General features: G+C 37.2%; 1 protein-coding gene across 2 annotated transcripts in view; it reads left to right on the top strand.

Moving 5' to 3' along the window:
• Window positions 1-19,357, top strand: part of CDKAL1 (CDKAL1 threonylcarbamoyladenosine tRNA methylthiotransferase) — a 438,076-nt gene that overhangs the window by 178,434 nt on the left and 240,285 nt on the right. For both annotated transcript variants that reach the window (XM_080578147.1, XM_080578148.1), the window contains one exon: window positions 18,267-18,370. In XM_080578147.1, coding sequence (XP_080434273.1) covers window positions 18,267-18,370 — 104 coding nt within the window. The remainder of the gene's footprint in view (window positions 1-18,266; window positions 18,371-19,357) is intronic.

Here is a 19,357-nt window from a genome sequence, read left to right on the forward strand (position 1 = left end):
CGGAGGTGATCCTTCCCCTCTGCTCAGCCTTGGTGATGCACACCTGGAGTGCTGGGTCCAGTTTTGGGCTCCCCAGTGCAAGAGACATTGGCATACTAGAATTCATGTGTGTATTTTGTGCGTAAGGACAACGGAGCCAGGCTCTTTCCAGTGGTGCCCAGTGCCAGGACAAGAGGTGATGGGCACAAACTGGAAACAGGAGGATTCCTCTGAACATCAGGAAGCACTTCTGTATTGTGCGGGCAACAGAGCACCGGCACAGGTTTCTCGGAGGGGTGGTGGAGTCTCCCTCCTTGGAGACCTTCAGAACCCAACTGGACACAGCCCTGAGTAACCTGCTTGAGTTGTCCCTGCTCTGAGCTGGACCAGATGAGCTCCAGAGGTCCCTTCCCACATCAGCCATTCTGTGATATGTAAATAAAAGCCCATGGTAATGGAAAAGCCCAGAAGGATTCAAAGACAAACATGGTGGATGTTAATAGTTTAATACTAGTAGAGACCTCCACTCAGAGGTAGTTGTGATTTGGCACTTATAGTTTATGGTATTTCTTTTTAACTTTGGGTTTCTTATTCCATGCAGAATGCATCCCCATTTCCTGATTTAAAAGCATTTCCTGTGCAATACTGTATGCCTGTTCAGTCTCCGGAAAGAGGAACTCTGTTTCCAAATTCCTTGCCTGCTAGGCAGAGTGAAATATTCCCACTGGAAATATCCACCCCAAGCTTCTGTCTCTGTAGCTTAAGATGCTGAATTTCATCAGTCTGATTTACAAGAAGACTTCAATGCTTTTTTTTTCTTTTCTTTTTCTGAATTCCTGCTGCAAAGCATGTTTTCTATTTTTCCTAAAGTAATCATGCAGAATTTTGTTTTTAGAGTTTATTTTCAAGACTGTAGATGAGAAGTAGAGTTTTTAGCTTTTTTTAAAAAGGAATTTTGTTGATATTTGTGTGGACTTTGTGAAAAGCAGCTATTTAAGCAAAGGTCAAGTACAAAATTGTCACTCATCACATGCTTATCTAACTTATTTTTAAACTAATACACAAGTGTCTAAGTATCACATGGTCTTGCTTGCATCGCAGACTGGTGCCAGACTTGGTATCTTTTCTGTTTTTAAGAGATAAATGTCTAGTGGTTTTTGTTTTTAGTGAGTATGCAGTTAGTCATGTACATCGTATAATGTTGCTTAGCTTCTGAAGTTTAATCATTTTTCAGAAGGTAGATTGAGTCTCCACAGTTTAAGTTGGTATTACACTGCACACTACAGCTGGGGGCATGTTTACTGAAGGGTTTCTTTAGTCATCCACATTCCTGGTTTCCATCAGTTTGTTTTACATCGTTTGCTAAAGAGTTTAAAGAACTCCCTTTACTATTGGTGTAGAGTGTTTTTCTGCAAATTATGTTTCCTTGATAAGCTTTTCCTTTCCAAAAGTATAGGTCATGCACCCATACCTCCTACTTCAAAAAGTAAAATAGTGTAGTGCTTTAATAGAATTACTCACACATACTAGAACTTTTTTTGCTTTAGGAATAATTCTTTAGTGAAGTAAAATGCACTAACTTTTGTTTTTCATTTTACCACTTAAATGAGGAATAGCTGAAAATAGTTGAAAAGTGAAGAAGCAAGTTTTAAGTAATAGAGGGAAAACACTATTACAGCTTAAACTATGTAAGTATCAGCATCTTTAGGAAAGTTCAGCTATATAGTTCAGCACTTTTTAATGAATTAACTTACAGTTCTGTAATTCAAGATAATATAGTGACATCTATTCACCATGCATGCTGTAAACATTTTAATAACATTTGAATTCAGACTAAAGGGTTAGTAGTTATGTCTCCTCTAGGCTTAGCCATTTTGCTTGAATTGAAGGCATAAACTCGTGTTTCACTTAGTGGTTTGTATCTGCAGTTTGTAGGGAAATGCTAGATTTACAAGGGAATCTTACTGTAACTGTAGCTGATCTTCAGAAGTGTTTCTTGGACTTGTTAAAATCATAATCTAGCTTTTTTTTTTTTTTTTTGTGGAAACAGGCCATATACTCCAAGTCAGTTAGAAATATCTGTACGTAAAAGAACCAAAGTAACAAAGAACATGTACCGTTTACTGCAGTGCTGTTTAGTTCTTTCTTGTTTATAGAGGTTCCCTTTTCCTAAAGATGTTGTAGCCTCTCACGTGCTAATCATACATCCCTTGCGTCCATACTGAAAGCCAAGCTAGTGCAAATTCCATTCTCCAGACACTTTATAACCAACTAACATCTAACATAAGCATTCTTTTGCAATTCAGACAGCTGCAGAACTTATTTCAGGGACTGTAATGGGAATTTCGATCATTAAATGTAAGCTAGGCCCTCCATCTAGATTACCGATTCCTTCTACCCTTATGTACTTAACAACCGTTGTTTCTCTGAGAAGAGAGACAGTGAGAAAGTGTAGTTTGTAGTCAAATATGGGAGTGAAGCCATACCTTTCAATAAAATGGTAACAGTTAACTAAAGTAAAAGAACAGAAAACATGTAATGTACTGTAAAATGATCTTGAAAAATAGATGTAGGTGTGAAGTGATGGTACTTGCTGTATGTTTTTTAGGTGCCATGTTACTTTAACAGCAATGGGTGCAGTCTGAAGGATTGTTTTATTATGGCTTCCCCATTCTTCTTTCACAGTATCACCTCTTTCGAACATGACAGCTGTGTATTAGAGTTCATCTTCTTTTCCCTTGTTCTCTAAATACAGTTTAACCTCAATTTTTTATATCTAAACTGTCTTTAATATCAAAAATTCCATCTATTTGAGGGTGGAGGGGAGGGCGGCAGGATGGCTGGATGAGATGAGCATGTGAGTATACAATTAATGCAGGTTAAAATAAGCACATTTTAACTAGGATTTTTTTAGGATCTGTAGCTGCAAACATTTGTTTGAACATACATTGTTCAAAAAAATGTTCCAAAAATGTTTGTGGTTGGAAAAATGCCCTCAATCTGCCAACTGAATTTCAAATTGTACAAAAATAAAGATATTGTTGCTGAGAAATGGTGTGTAGGCTGCAGCTCTCTGGTACATTGTATGAAAACAGTGCTGAAACACAACAACCAAAGTAGATCTGCGTGTTTGCCCTATTCTTGTGTGTGGGGAGAAATACATATTTTCGAAAGAATAAGACTCGCTCTGTCTGACAACTGTTAAAATACTGTGAAGGAGATTTTCAGTGTGAATCGATTTTGTTTCTTTAGCTGTACTTGAGACTTCCTGGTATTTGTGTTACAGTGCCATTTTCCTTGTAGGCTATTCAGCTGCATATGTTGGTCTAGTTTATGATTCTTTCTGCAAAAGCAGAAAAAAACACACAGTATTCTTTTATGATTTTAATAATGTGATTTCAATACATAAATGTACAAGAATTTGGGAAAATACTTTTGGCAAAGTGATGGGTACCTGATTTATGTATATTCTTTTAGATAGCACTTATAGTTAATTGATGCCTCATGAAAGTAATATTGCTATACCTATCTCCTGTTAGAACTCTGGTATCTGCTGTCATCCATACTTTCTTTAGGAGTATCTAGGGTTTATCTTAGTTATATCTTGAATATTTTATGAATATTGTTTAATATTATATGTTGAATTGTATTCTTATGCAATTAACGTGTGGAGAAAAGTAATGGCCCCATTTGAAGTGTAATTGCGAAAGTGATACCATAAGTATTTGGTAGAAACAGTGGCTTTTCTGTGTTAGTCTAGATCGGCTGAAATGGCTTTGTTTTCCAAAAGGAATAATGCTCTTCTGAAAAGCGAAGTGTAAAGAAAGAGAACGATCTCTATTAAGTCTACTGAGACAAGAAACTCAGAATCTGTAGTTTGTATAAGCTGCCTTAGACGTGAACAGATGCTCAATATGCTGTTGTGTGTGTTGCTGTTCATACGATACATTCAGGTTTTCCTCCCCCCCACATCAATTTCTTTTACACTTACGATGCAGGTGTGTTAGCGGAAGAGAGTTTAGGATTCTTAAGTGAATTTCAGTTAAGTGAATTCACATGTTTAAATGTGGCCAGATATAGCAAAACTGACAGATTTTTGCCCTTTTTGTTTTTTTGGTAGGTCATGTTTACAATTTGGTTTGATTAGAACATTTCAGAGGAATATGGAGAAGTACAAATACAATTCCCTCAGGACGATAAGTTATGGGCTTTGCACAGTTACTATTCGTATGACTCCATATTAAATTTAGAGGCATACTGACTAATGTTGCTCAAAGGTGATGGATAGCCAAAAAAAACAACAACAAAAAAGCAATTCATAAAGCACTCCATAACTGAATAGGCATTAAGGAATGCCCACATATGCACCTTCTTAATGTTCAGTGTATGGATAAAGTACACCTTCCACATATCCTTTGTTCTTGTGGATGAAAGCTGAAAACTAATTTGTGCAGAATTGGTATCTTTGTTGTTATCTCTGCATTCGGTGAGTTCTCGTATTTTTTTCTGTGAACTCTTGGCTGACCATAGCTTCAATAGCATGCTTGGGAATGTTTAGTTCATGAGTGGCTGTTGGCTATGTGCTCCAACAGACCTGTCAGAGGAAGTCCATTCCTGTTTCTCTATAATGTTAAACCTGAAAGTGCTATAGCATGCTTGCATAAGTATCATGAATATATAGCAAGTATTGAGTTAGTCTCACATTCTGGAAGAATGTGATAACAAATGGAACCAAAGTTATTGATTGTTGTCACCATTCATAGTATCTTTCAGTTAATGCTCTTCTTTATTTCTCCTTGTGTAGGCCAGACTTGGTCCTTCTCTGAATGGGTTTCTCATCTTGCTTTTCTTACCCCGCTAGCTGAAGCAAGGCTTCACACGGTGTTTGGAGCGTGTGCTTCTCATAGATGTTTGCCTCACACACACACATGTGGGCATGCACTTGTCCATGCAGGCTTGGTGCTGGAGCAGAGCAAGTCTTTGGGCTCTAAAAAAGGATAGTGCTGGTGTTGGGTTCCAGTCTCTCAAAGAGGTGAGATCAGCTGTGGCACAGCCTGTTCCAGTACTTGGCCACTGTCATAGTAAAGTACTTCTTCTGATTGCAGTTCACTCTGTACATCTGTCCCTCGCTTTTCATCCTCAGACCTTGAACTCCAAAACCAGCCTGGCTCTATCTTTTTTGTACCCTCCCATTAGCTCTTTGTAGACTGCAGGAAGATGTCGTCTTCTTAACGCTTAACAAACACAGTTTTCTCAGCTTCTCCTCATGTGTCATGCACGAAAATTCCCCAAATTGTCCTGGTGGCCCTCCTATCTACTTGCTTGCTCTCATATCTCTGTCTGTCTTGGTCTAGGGCGATTGGAGCTGGACGCAGCATTACAGATGCAGTCTTAACAGTGCGGAGCAGAAGGCACTAATCGTTTCAGCCTGTTGGTTTCATTCTTGTGTGTGTAGTCCAGTTGCACAGAGCAATGACCTTCTTCACTGTAAGGACATGCTGCTGACTCATGTTCAGTTTATCGCCTGCCTGGATCCTTTGCCTAAGTCCTTATCTGTAAAGGTGCTTTCTAGACAGTCAGCCTCCTTCCCCTCCTGCATGTCTGTGTGGGATTATTCTGTCCCAGACTTGGAGCTTTTTACTTGCAGTTGTTGAATTTTATGAAGTTCCTGTTGGCACATCTCTGCGGGGTGCTGTGATCCCTCAGAAGAGCAGGCTTGGCCTCCACCACATGAACTGTTTCCCCCACCTCCAGCATGGGATTTGCTGTGGATGCGTTACATCCCTTCAGCCACCTTGTTAGTGAGACATGAAATAACGCTGGCCTCAGCATCAGTCCCTGAGGAGCACCCATCCTAACCAACCACCAGTTAGACTTTGTACTGCTGACCACAACCATTTGAGCCCAGCAGCATGGCCAGTTTTTCATCCACTTTGTTGACTACTTCTTCACTTCCTATGAAATAAATTAGGTTTTAAGGGATCTATGGGCGGCCTGTGGTGGGTGCCTGCCTGAAATCAAGGTACGTGACGTCTCCCACCCTCCCCTAGGCTCAGTCACCTTGTACAAGGCAAGGTCACGTCACCTCTTCTGCTTCAGCCCATTCTGCCTCACAAGGAAAATGTCATTTTGACCCAGGCTAATACAGGCAAACAAATGTCTTACAGTATGACATCATCAACCCTATTTATTTGCGAAAGGATTGCTGCAGCTCTGGGAAGTTGGTCTGCAGTGCTCGCTGAACAAAACAGTACTGTTTGTAGCAGCGTTGGCTTATAGGGTCTGTTAAACAGCCTGTGAAATTCTGTTTCAAAGGCAGCCAGCGCAAAACTCCTGTCATCCTAAAGACTGGGTCTTTTTTAAGAGCGCTGTTAAGATTGCAAAATCGTTTCAAGTCAGCCATTGCAAGGATAATGTTCTTGTAGCCAAATGCTTCTGTGGGTATATGAAGAAACTTCCATTTATTTAAGTGTTGACTAGGGTCTGTAAACAACTGAATTGCTTAGCTAATTTGTGTTTTGTCTGTCCACTCTTTTTTTTTTTTTTTTTTTAGCTTTGCTTTTGATGGCTAGGGCTGCCTCTTGTGTATTTTTCAGTCTGTAATGTCTAGAGGCTGTTTAGATCCTGACTCCCCAAGGGGCTCTGTGGCCTTTTTTGAATGCTCTGATTTATGCATTAGAGGCTTAATTCATGACACTTCTGATTTTCTTTTAAATGACTGAACATAACTATCTGAGTTGCAATGAAGGTTACAAAAAGGAAAAGAAAAAAAAATCAAGAGAATTTTCTTCAAGTTAAGTCTAAACAGATAAAAACTAGATGTCTTTGTGCTTATAAAAAACATAAAAAATAAAAGCAGCCGTGCAAGTTATGGTTTCTGTCAAAGCTGGCAGCAGTTGAACTGGAAAAGTTTCAGACTCACCACAGACTTGAGTGGTTAAAGAGGAAATCAAAGCACACAAACACTAGCCAACCAGTTTGGAAGAAAGTCAGACTGTTCCAGTCACTGGGACGTGAGGACACCACAGGAGAGTTGCCGGCACCATGGTCACTGAACACAAGACAACAGGAAAAAGTTAGGAAGAAAATAGAAGAAGAAAAGTTAAAAACAAACAAACAAAAACTGAGGAATCCTTGGAAGGGAAGAAATTTAGAGAAGTTAAAGCAGATGGAGCAGTTGAGGATGATTAGTTATTTGGTAACTAAAGGTTACTGCTTCCTGTTTTTCTGCACTGTCAGTATGCTTTTATTTGTATTTTTACAGTAAAATACATTTTAATATACTTCAAACTGTAACACTATAAAATAATGAGAAAATCACTTAAATGTTAGGTTGCCTAGTAATTCAAGTAAGACTGTCTAATTTTTCAATAGCCAGTACCTTAACTAGTATTTTCTTCGAGATCCTTAAAAGGTGCTAGGGCAGTATGTCCATGAAGATAATCAGACTGACTTAGCTATATCAGGGATAGCTGTATCAGGGATTCATTTGCTTGTGAAAATCTCCTTGGAGACTCTTAAATGCAGATATAAGATCCCGGTTTAAATTTCTAGTTTTAAAATAAATCAGTCATTAGATTTATATAACTGTGTAAATCAGTCCATTAAACTGCTTAGAAAATCTCAAACAGATTTCAGATTGGGCAATTATGTTGATATGTGTGGTCTTCTCTCATTTTAAGTAGACAAAGCGATACATAGCAAAGATGATATACTTGAAGCATGTATCTCTTTTTACTGCTGCATGTACCTTTTTTTTTTTCCCACTAAGACTAACTGGTTTATCACAGGGCACAGAGATGACATTTAAGAGCAGCAGCATAGTATTAATTTTAGATAATACTTAGATTCTTGTCCACATCATAGTTTATAGCATTTCTACTGCTACAACTGGTAGGCCGTTTGGGGGCAGAAAGGTTTGTGTAGACGCAGTCATTGGAAGCAATTCTTTCTAGGTTATAAATGGTGAGTTTGTTTTTATTAAGTACTTATTTCTGCCATTATTTTACGCAGACAATTCAGATCCACTTTCCCACAGACATTGTACAAGTACTTTTTTGGAAAATGGTCCGATGGCAATCTCAGATAAATTCTAAATTAAGCCTGGTAGTCTCACCGCTGTTGAAATACAACTTTTTCCCTCCAGGATGTTTTGACCAGTACAAAAACAATACCTTTTTTTCCCAAGAATCCATGTGATACCTGCTGCATGCTACAGAATTAACTGCAGCCTAATGTTTCCTCTGAGATTTCACCACTCTAAAAGGGTCTGTCCCAAAAGCCATTCAGGAAGTAAAAACAATAGCTCTTATCACAGGCAGTGGTCTACTTTTCAACCTTGCTTTCTGCAAGGGTGATTCAGGAGCTGCTAACATTGTGAAGATGCATGGTAAATAAAGTAGATTGCTTGTAGAAAGACACTTGACTCCCCTAATCTCCCCCTCTCATTTTTCTCCTTCCCTTTGTGGAGATCAGCTGAGATGCTTTATTCCTGAAACAGAACTCTAAATGTGTTTATCATCTCCCCCTGCTACTTGGTCAAAGTTGTTCTTTTCATAGTTGCTATTCTGCTAGAAAACTTTGAAAGCTGAATTTTTGAAAGCTTATGAAATTGTTCATTACTAAGCCAATTAGGCTTTTCAGCGCATTCTGTATGTGTTACGCTAAGTTATCTGTCCCCAGTAGAGTTTTTCTTTAATGAAATTATACTGTTTGATGCTTTAAATACTAAGGCAACTGTGAATTCACAGCTCTCAAACTTTATAAATTAAAGCAAGCCTCCAAAAATCCTTTCCTCAGAGGTTATTTTCCAATTACTGCTGTTTATTAGGAGGGAGCTGAGAATAGCAGTTGCTTATGCATGCTGAATTGTTGGGGTATTCCGCCACTGCATCTTGAGGATTAGCTGTGACCAGATTTCTAAGAAACTATCTTTTCTGTCTAGAGTGTTTCTGTCCTAACTCTTTATTTCTACTGCCTTAATTACTTCTATTTGACTGAGACCAGGAGTCATGGACCTCCAAATGTTGTTGCTCTGTATGAAGTGTTGAAAGAATCAATTACTGGCAGTTACAGTTCTGTGGCATATTCTGCTCTGTGCAGTCACAGAACCTCATTTATCTACCTGTGCTATTTCAGCTGAGATGCTTTCTTACATTAGTGACTGTCATGATCTGCCCTCAAAGTTGTGGTCTGTGTAGCCCAGCAGCTATTTGGAAATGCTTCTAAAATAACTTATGACTCTGTGAATCACAGAGCTGTAGTTTGAATTGCAGAGAAAGTCATTGCAGTTTCCAGTAAACACCTAGCAATGCACGATTGTAGATCAGGGAGGGGGAACACCAATGTATGCAGCTTTGTGGTAGATTGCTTTACCCTTTAATGTCAATCTAGAATGCTGAAATAATTCAAATAATTGCAGAACTTTGGAGGCAGAATAATTGATAAAACATCTCTTTAGATAAACACTGTGACATTGATGCACTCGATTTTGCTAATGTTAAATCGTTGGCCTTAAAAGTGAACAAATTCAATGTGTGATGGTATAACTACATAGCTGTGCCCTTTGAATTACCTGCACTTGACTGCTGGAATTCAGTTTCACAAAATGCAAATATTTAAAGTACAGAATTAAATCATATTATAGCTTATCAAACTAACTGGGCCGCCTTGTCTCCAAATTCCTTTTGATAGGAACTGGTGAGACATTACGAAATAAAGCACTGGCTTCAAAGGTCTTTGGAAGAACAAAATGGTAATATACCTTGATCCTACTACTCAAAACTTAGTAAACAAAAGCTAGTAGAATTCTACAAATGTTTTCTTCTTAGGATCTTTCTGTGCTTGGAATAGATTGTAGAATTAAAAAATAGCATCTGATAGTTGCATCACACCTTGAGAAAATAATGTACAGTCCCACACACTGCACAGTGTCTTGAAGGGCCATCCTATTTTTGCTAAAGTTCTGTTGAGAGGCATTTTCTTTTTGAGTAGGCATTGCAGTTTCTAAAATGGTTGGCTACAAACATAGTTTCAGAGAAGTCCTGTTTTTATCACAGAACTTTTGTTGTAATGTTGAGTGTATCTATGTGGCATAGCCATTATGGCTCATGTCCAAGCTCACTTTGAACAAACCAGTGGAAACAATATTTCTGTAATAATGTGGTTTGCTGCTTTGACAGATTAGCCTTGATGAGAAATAGCTTGCCACTGTTTCCAAACACTTTAAATCCCAAATCTTTTTTAAAGTGAAAACAACTTCCCATGCCCCAGATTTTTAAAGGCAAATATCTTCCATGCCATAGTGGATTGAAAAGCTTTATTGTAAAATGTCTGAACTGAAGTGCAATAACAGTTTCCTGAAAACAAGTCAGGTGCAGTAGGCATATTTTCTCTTTCATAAACTGTTTTTTTGTTTTTTTTTTTGGTCCTGATCAATTGCAGTTAGGCTTGATAAGATTTAAAAAATTTGGAAGTGTAAGGTAGCATTTATGGAGATAAAATAATAACAAATATTCATAATATTTAACTCTATAAATAGAGTTAAGGCTGTTGTTATGATTTTACAAATCTTTGTAACCTAACAAGAAAACCATTTGTAGAATTCTACTAGCTCTTGCTAAGTAAGTTTTGGGTAGTATCCATCTCCCTTTCGTCTCTTGAGAGTATATATTCCATTGTTTCTTTTGCTCAATCAAGCCTGCAAAGGGAATATTCCCTTTGCTCACATTACAGAGCATTTTTTATCAAAACTACATTTAATACAAACTAAAAGTATTTTACAAAAGCCTAAACCTTTTCTGTGAACTGTACTTTGAAACAAGCAAGTCATGCTTCCCTTTCAGGACAGCTGCTGTATGTTAATGCAAAATACTCTTGTGCTGGAATTATTGAGGCTGCCTAAGGAAGTCTGGTGGTAAGTGCAGAGAGCTGGTGAGGGTGACTGTTACGAGCAATCTTTCTGTATTTGTACTGATGTGTGTTCCAGCATACTGTTAGGGGTGGTGTGCTACTGGCAGATTTATTTATTTTTAGAGCAAGCTTCATAAAACCCTGGATTTATACAACTAGTCATATCTCATAAAAGCAGATATTAGTAAATGTTTTGAGTCAGTTGTGGCTAATGATATTTTACTTCCTTGAATTTCTAATTTGGGAGATCATCAGCTGAGGACTGGTGGTTTTTTTTTTTCCCTTTTTTTTTTTTTTTTTAACAAGCTCATTAGGTTGATACCAAGCAAGAATTTACTGGATTATTCAGGAAATGAAGAGGGCCGTACTGCCCTCCTTGCCCCAAATTAACCACCCACAGAGCAGCAGGGATCTTCTGTCATATGACACTGTCACGGCTATGCAGCTCTTCCATCTTGCTCACAGATGTTTGGTCTTGGTCAATCACATTAAATGTGAGTGAATAGCACACTAATTGCACACCACTGTCTGTAATTGAGCTGTTTTCTCATCCTTCAATGAAAGATGTTTTATACTTCCAGTATCTGAGGGTGGAATCCTGTCTTCACTAAACATAGTGGCGCAGCTCTTAGTAATTTAAGAGGAACCAAGATTTTGCTCCTTGTCTATGCGCTCGTTCTCATCTGCTGCTGAAATCCACTGATTAGTTCCACTGAAGGGAAGTCCTTATTTGTCTGCCATGTCATGAGTATTCTTACTTCTAATTAGTTCCATCTGTAAGGGCTAGCCTTTAATGTGAAGTGTGTGTTTTATGAGGAATATTACTGTTTTGAAAATGAAGAGCCTGCTTAATCTAATGCACTGCTTGAGCACATACTAACTGAACAATGTGAAGACCACTGTTTCCTGTCTCTACAACAAAATTTCAGGCACTTGACCAAAATGTCAATGAAGTTCAGTTCGGTAACGTGCAAAAACTTTTTAACTATCCCCATGGTATTAATCTGTCTGTGGATAATATTTATGTTGTTGTGAAATATTTCTCTGTATTGGGCACATGGATGAATAAATATTAATAATTCAAAGCAAAAGGTTAATAATGCAAACTACTTTATTAAACGTAAGATGTTGGAAAAACAGGATTTAGTGATTCCAGAAAACAAAACCCTAAAATCTTTATCCAAAACAAGTTGGTGATTGCAAACATGATGACCATTAAGATTTTTTTTCCATAAATTTCTATGGTATCTCTATGCAATAAGTTTTGACCTGTATTAATAGAAAGCAGTATTTATAAACCAACTATAAATGTTTGAAGAAGGTTTCCATGTTAACACACACACAAATATATGTTTGCAACTACTAGCCTGCTGGCTTTTTAGTCCTGTGTATTTGATTTTCAGCTGTGATAAAGTCTGATTTTTAAGGAAATTTTACCTACTGGGCTTGTTTTATAAGATCCACTTGCTGGTGAATGACGCTTAGTGTGACGCAACACTCAGATTAAGGAAGAAATTCTTTACTTAGAGGGTGGTGAGGCACTGAAACAGGTTCTCCAGAGTTCCCAAAAACCTTTTTCCAGCTGGTAGACTGTGGTCTGAAGATGTGGGAGCATGGATTTATGAATAATTTGTTATGCTAGAAACTTGGAATAGAGGTTGGCTTACTGGGAGAAAAAACAAACACCCTACATGTACTTATACTTGTGGTTGAGTTATAAATTTATACTTTTAGGAGAAGATAATTCTAAGACCTATGAAAAGTGGTTAGTTCAGCATTCCTACAAATAGTGTTTAAAATCTGCATTTTTTGTCAGCTGCAGTCCAAAAGATTAATTATTTTCCAAATTGGAATTAACAAGTATGATACAAATAGGATTTAGAAGTATTCTTTTTTGTTTGTTTTCTAAAATTCATCCTCTTCTATATTACATCAAAGTCGCTCATTTTGTTTTCATTATTTCATTTTGTTTTCATTATCCTCTTTGATTAACAAAAAAAGATGGACCAAATTAGTTACACATTAGACAATATTTTTATAACAGGATTTAATTAATTGGGTGTAGACTTGGTAGAAAGTCTGCTTCCAAATCCCAGCTTTCAGCCCCTACCCAAAATTAAATCAGTGACCCCCCTGAAGTGTACTTAAAGACTATAATAATAAAGCTTTTAGAAACAATCGTAAACATTCGGAGAATAACTTCCCCTTCTTTTTCCCCACTTATTGCTACACTTTTCCAATCTCTCTCTGTGACCAAGCCCAGGACTTATATTAAAAAAATATTTGCCTATAAAGCAACTATAAGGATGCACGAGAAACTAGTGTATGTTCTTTACTATAAATATGGTTGGATACTAGCTGTGTTTTTTCATACGTTTCTAGATACCAAGTTGTAAAGAGAAGAGGCAGTGAGAGATGAGTCAAAAATTGTTAGGTCTTTTAGAAAAGGAATATTGAAGATATGAAACTTATCCTCAAGGTTCAGAGATTTATAACTTCACTATTTAGTACTGTTGCTTAGTACTTAGTTCTCTTGGTACTCAGTACTCTTGCTGTGTAATAAATACTATTATCCAAATGCAGAGTAAAATACATACAGTGAATAATACATATATGATTTGTGCATAAATCATAAGAAAAAGAGCAAGAGGTAATATACGACTTTCTTTATGTTCTAAATGGAACGATATGACAACAAAACAAATTCTATGTAAATAGCATAAACAATCCTTTTTACTGTATGTTGATGCTAGTTTAGATTTGGGCTCATCCATTCATATTAGATTAGTGGATAATGCTATTCATTTTCTGACCTTTGCAGTCAAATTAAATAACCTTGATGACTTGTTTCTTTTCTGTCTGGTGCCTTGCTCATATCTTTTTTCAGGATAAAGGTGATCATATCCTTTTTAATACTTTATTTAGAGGAAAAAAAGTACATAGACAAAAACAATTTGTAAAGAAGTTTAAAAAAACAAAAGACACAAAATGTTCTTAAGTAGGGGGACCTAATAACGAAAATAATGAATAAAATGAATAATAAAACGATAATTTTATTACTTAAAAATACTATTCATGGAGACTTCTTGCATTTAATGATATACTATTAAAACCTATCACTAAATTATGTTGCAGTGTCATTTGTGATGGTGTGACTTACCAACTTGAATTCCATATGTCCAGTATTTGATTTGTCCTTTCTGAAATCAGGCTGTGGACCAGATATTATTACAAAGACTTGGGAACATTTTGGAATATTAGGATTTCACTTTCTGTGCTATTTATATCTATCACCAAGGAATAAAGTTAGAAGTTTATTTTAAATGTCAGTGCTGTGGAAATTATAGATTGTTATCAAGCTTATGATGAAGTAACCCATCTTGAAGAAGGTCCATTAAAGTTTCCTTTTCATGCAGGGTTACAGTTAGAGGTGACAAAGAATTGGTAGTAATCTTTCCATTGAAACACAAACTTTTCCAACAAATTTGTATTTAGAGTTTGTAAATTGAAGTAAATAGTAAAAGTTATTGGTATCATTTTTTTCTTCCCAAATCCCAGCTTAAGGAAGAAAAGTTTAAAATTAAATTTGAGTTTAATAATTTACTTCACCCCAAGAAATAAAATCTTCGTACGTCCCTTCTTTACTGATGGCTGAAAAAAATTCTCCTCTGTGGATAGAAGGGACAGTGTTTAAGTAATCTTTTGTTTTATGGTACCTGTGGGGGCAATGGTGAGCTTTGGGGAATATAAAATTTCTTCTAGACACTAGATAAAGGTGAAGGAAAGTCTGATTAGTGTACGTACCCATGTTGTGATGTCTGACCTAGGATTTTTCAGACATTCCTAGGACACTGATCAGAAATCAAAAGTGGAGAGCACGGCTTGGGTCACGGGGCAGGATTGTTTCAAATTAAATCTGCTCTTGATGACCTGAGAAAATTGTCAAAATAACTGGCAATTTTACTTGCTTTGGAAAAAAAAAAGATTAGTGCAAATATCACCAGTGTAAGCCAAACCATTGTGTATTGTTGCAAAAGAGCAGATGCTTCCACTATGAAACAGATTTTGCATTTCCTTGAAATGAAAGTAGATCTGAAAAAAATAAACTGAGAACTAAAAGAAACAAACAAACAAGCAAAACCAAAACAACCAACCAAACAAAACACCTGTAGGTCAGCCTATAAGTAACAGGTAAATGTTTTGTTTTTATTTATTTGTTTATTCACTCAGTATTATTTTTCTTTAAATGGCAGAGGAGGTCTTTCTACCCTGCTGGAGCTGTAATGAATACAGGCTTTCAAGCTCCTGCTGCGTGCCTCACCTGTAACGATGCAGTAACAAACATCTTCCATCAGTGGGCTAACAAATACAACATGGCGTTCGATGGGACTGCTTATAAGGTGTCCTTGTAAAGGTATAGATAGCGCTTTGCCTGCAGTATTCTCCCATGCCAGCATTTTCTTTCAGCACTCTTTTCAGCCCAGCATACTGCGTTTGGGTGCCCAGGTGCTAGCAGGGCTGCCCCGTGCTAGTCCTTGCTGCTCTGGGCAGGATGTGTCTTGAAGACTGGAGTGAAGGAGTGAAGTGAGGCTTGGGAGAGGGAGAGGAAAGGTTTGGGATTAAGTTTATATTTACTTGGCAATAAATTAATTTTCCCCATGGTTTTCCCGTGATAGCAATTGATGGGTGATCTCCCCACCTTTTTCTCGACCCACGAGCTTCCTGGTTGCCATTCTTCCTTGCTTTATGCCCCTGAGGGGAGGAGTGAGCAAGTGGTGGGTGGAAGCTCTCTGTAAGCCAGTGCCAACCACCGCACCAGGCTGCTGAAGGCAGGGGTAGCAGTATGGTGAGGATGTGGCCACGTGCTTCGCCAATCTATAATGCTGCTTTTGGGGAAGAAAGCTGGCTGAGAAAGCTTTGTGGAAGAAAGCTGGCTTAGAAAGAAAGTGAATGATATGGAGAGGAAGGAGTGTGGCAGTGGGATGACTGGAGGGCAGCCATCTTAGAAATGAAGTGGTGGGTTGAATGGAGAGTTGTCATCAAAGAAAGTGAAGGGAGGGAGAGGGGGAAGAAGAGGGAGACGTTCTTTGCAAGCCTGGAAGAATTTGAAGGTGTTCGAAAGAATCATGGATGGGAAATGGAGAAATGAGTGCCCTCTGGGGCTATAAGGGAAAGAAAGCCCTGTGTGACATATTGCAGATGGCCAGTGACACAGGATAGAATCATAGAGTGGCTCAGGTTGGAAGGGACCTTGAAGACCACCCAGTGCCAACCCCCTGCCATGGACAGGGACACCTCCCACCAGACCAGGCTGCCCAAAGCCCCATCCAGCCTGGCCTTGAACACCTCCAGGGATGGGGCATCCACAGCTGCTCTGGGCAGCCTGTGCCAGTGCCTCACCACCCTCTGAGTGAAGAATTTCCTCCTAACCTCTAATCTTAATCTCCCCTCTTTTAGTACGTAGTAGAAGATGTTTTCGTTTGCTAAATAGGGGACACAGGTCAAGCATAAAATAATTATCTGCTCATACGCTTGATTTCAAATGCTACTCTATTAAACAAGCTTTAAATCCTGCACAGTGAAAGGCTCTTGATTTGCAAAAGAAAAGCAAGAAACAAAAAAAGGTCTGACAGGTGATAAATTGTCGTTGGGTGGGAATGAAGCACCTGGAGCAGGTTGTAAAGGTTCAGATTTAGAATTCTTTTTTTTTCCCCCAATTTTTAATCAACCGTTGTATATTTTACTGAACGGCAGGTTACTTCATATACAGTTTTAGTTCTTAGTAGAACATGCTTATCGCTATGGTCAAGTCTCTTTAAAGATTTCTTCTGTAAAATGGACACTAAAATCAGACGTCGTGATCTGATAAGAAAGAATAAATATTATATGTAAATAAGTTAATCCATAATTTTCAACATCCAGTCTAGCAGAGAGAATCCAGAATTCTCTAAATGTCCTATAGCAGAAAGTAGGATTGGATCAGTGGAGGAAGGTCTCAGGGTCAAGCTGAGGGGCAGAAGGGCACCTGAGAATACCTGAGCAATTTTCTCCACTTCCCAATCCACTGATTGTGCAAACAAGGTATAACCAATGTTTGAGGTGGAATCTTTGGTAAGGAAAACCTTTACAGTTTGCAAAGCAGCAATTACCTAGTCATGGAGTTATTAGACACTAATAGAAGACAAGATAATATATCCAAGTGGTAAACAGCCTTATAGCTGGTGCCTTGTCCTTCAGAAACCACCCAGTTCTATATATGCCTCTTCATTACTCTTTCGAAAGTTATATAATAATACTCCTGTATTTCCAGCATTAGTTTTTTTCAGCACCCAAGTCCTTTACTATGTTGAAGCTGTAAGAATTTAAGGTCCAATAGCCGTGAACAAGAGTTGTTTTTTTTTTTTTTTGTTTGTTTTTTTTTTAAGTTTGAAACAATTTAACCTATTAAAAATGTAGGCCCATGTCAGCTTTAAAAAGGGAGAAGGGGGAAAAAGAAGTATAATGAACACCTCTTAACGTTGTGTTTTTTACATTCATGGTACGACCAGGATCCAAAAGCTAATCCAAGTAAAACCTGCAGTGAGTGATATGTTGGTTTTTTTTTTGTGTTTGTTTTGTTTTTTATCCTTTCCTGCTCTTACTTTGAATGAATCTGCCTTTACTGCCATTTCAAGTAAATTAAAAGCATTTACTTTGTTCCTCTAGTTTCTTATGGGAGACTTGTATAAGCTGAGATCTTTTGTACCAACCTGTTTTCCCTGTTGATGACTCGGTCTTTATTATATTATTTATTTTGCTTATAAATTATATTATTTAATTTTTTAATATTTAAATATTCAAAATTATTTAAATATTTAAAATATTATTTAAAAATATTATTTATTTTAGCTTATAAAAGCTAAACGAAATAAGGAAAATCCAACTCAAATGTGTTTTCAAGGATACAGACTACTTAAAATCTATGCATAGTTTTCATGATTTATTAATTTTTATTTTCCTCTCCTTGTTTAGGTTAGAATTTTTGTGTAATAGTGGGACTGAAAGTCTGGATATTTGTCTTTAGTAATGATTTAGTAGTGAACAACTGTTAATTCTGTTATAGCTTTCTAAAGAGATGTAAATTCCCACTCTTTGAATTGGAATACGTGTTTTCCGCTGATCATTTTTCTCATCCTCTCTGTAGATGTGAAGGATATTTTAAGGAAGTATGAGAGCAAAACACTCTTCAGATCAGTTTAGTTTGTTGATTTTAAAACAGAATACTATTATTTGTTTGGTTGTACATATAAAAGCTCTTTCTTTCAGGTGTTCTTAAGATAGTTGTGCATGTAAAGGCTTTCTTGGGAAGAAACTGATTATTTTCATCTTCCAAACAGGTGTCTTAATGCGTGTACTTACTGCAAAACTAAGCATGCCAGAGGAGACCTAGCAAGCTATCCCATTGAAGAACTAGTGGACAGAGCCAAACAGTCTTTTCAAGGTAAGAGGCTTTATCCCTACAATAAAAGTCAGCCTTTGAATCGTACCAGGTCTTATTTTCACATGTAATGATCACGATACAATATGGCTCTGTTACAGAATTGATGTTCTTAATATGTTGTGGCTGTGTCTAGTGTTGCCATTGTGGTAGAAAGCCATGCTGTCATTATGTTGGTGTGCCATTGTTTACAAAATGTAGTCCTGCCAGAAGGATTATTTCATTTTGAATTTAGGCTTGCACAGATAAAGTTCCATGCAAGCATTTTGTCATGATGAAGATGATTTCTGTAAGATTTATTCATTTTGCTTTGTTGCTACTTTCTTACAAGGGAAGACAGTAATGTTTTTCACTTAGCAATAGCAGTAAATTTCATAAACTTTCATAGGATTCTGAAAACGCTTTTAAGATATATTGCTTTTTCTCATAATGGGTTTCCTTGAGGAGGTCTAGGATGTTTCTGTGAGCAATACAAAGTTTTGAGGATTAATTTGAAACAAATATGATTAACAGCTTCCAATAGAACAGGTACTGACGGACTTCTACTTCCAACTTCAATATAATATTGGTACTGATCTTACATGGATTCAACCAAACATCAGTTTTTCATACAGTACAGGACTTTGTGATAATATTTGCCTAAAACTCTTGTGTTTCATAGTTATGTTAGTTTTACTGAACTGATATTTGTTATTTGTTTATGGCAAATTATTTCTTTCAAAAATAAACATTTTCAAATATTTTCTGTGTTCATTTCTGATGCAATCTCTGTGAAGGCATAGGTATTGTTTTCTGTGTTTGTGTGCCATGTTGAAGGTTTATACACTTACTGAAAAAACACTGAGGTAATTCATGTACAGCTTCTCCTTCCATCTTTGAATCAAATTCTTTGAATCAAAATTATAACAATAAATACAGTATGTGATGTCACACTTTGTGGCACGTGCAAACGTTGCAATCATTGGGTTTCACTTACAGCTCACTGTTATA

This window comes from Anser brachyrhynchus (genome assembly GCF_964034855.1).
Source record: "Anser brachyrhynchus genome assembly, chromosome: 2".
Lineage (NCBI taxonomy): Eukaryota > Metazoa > Chordata > Aves > Anseriformes > Anatidae > Anser > Anser brachyrhynchus.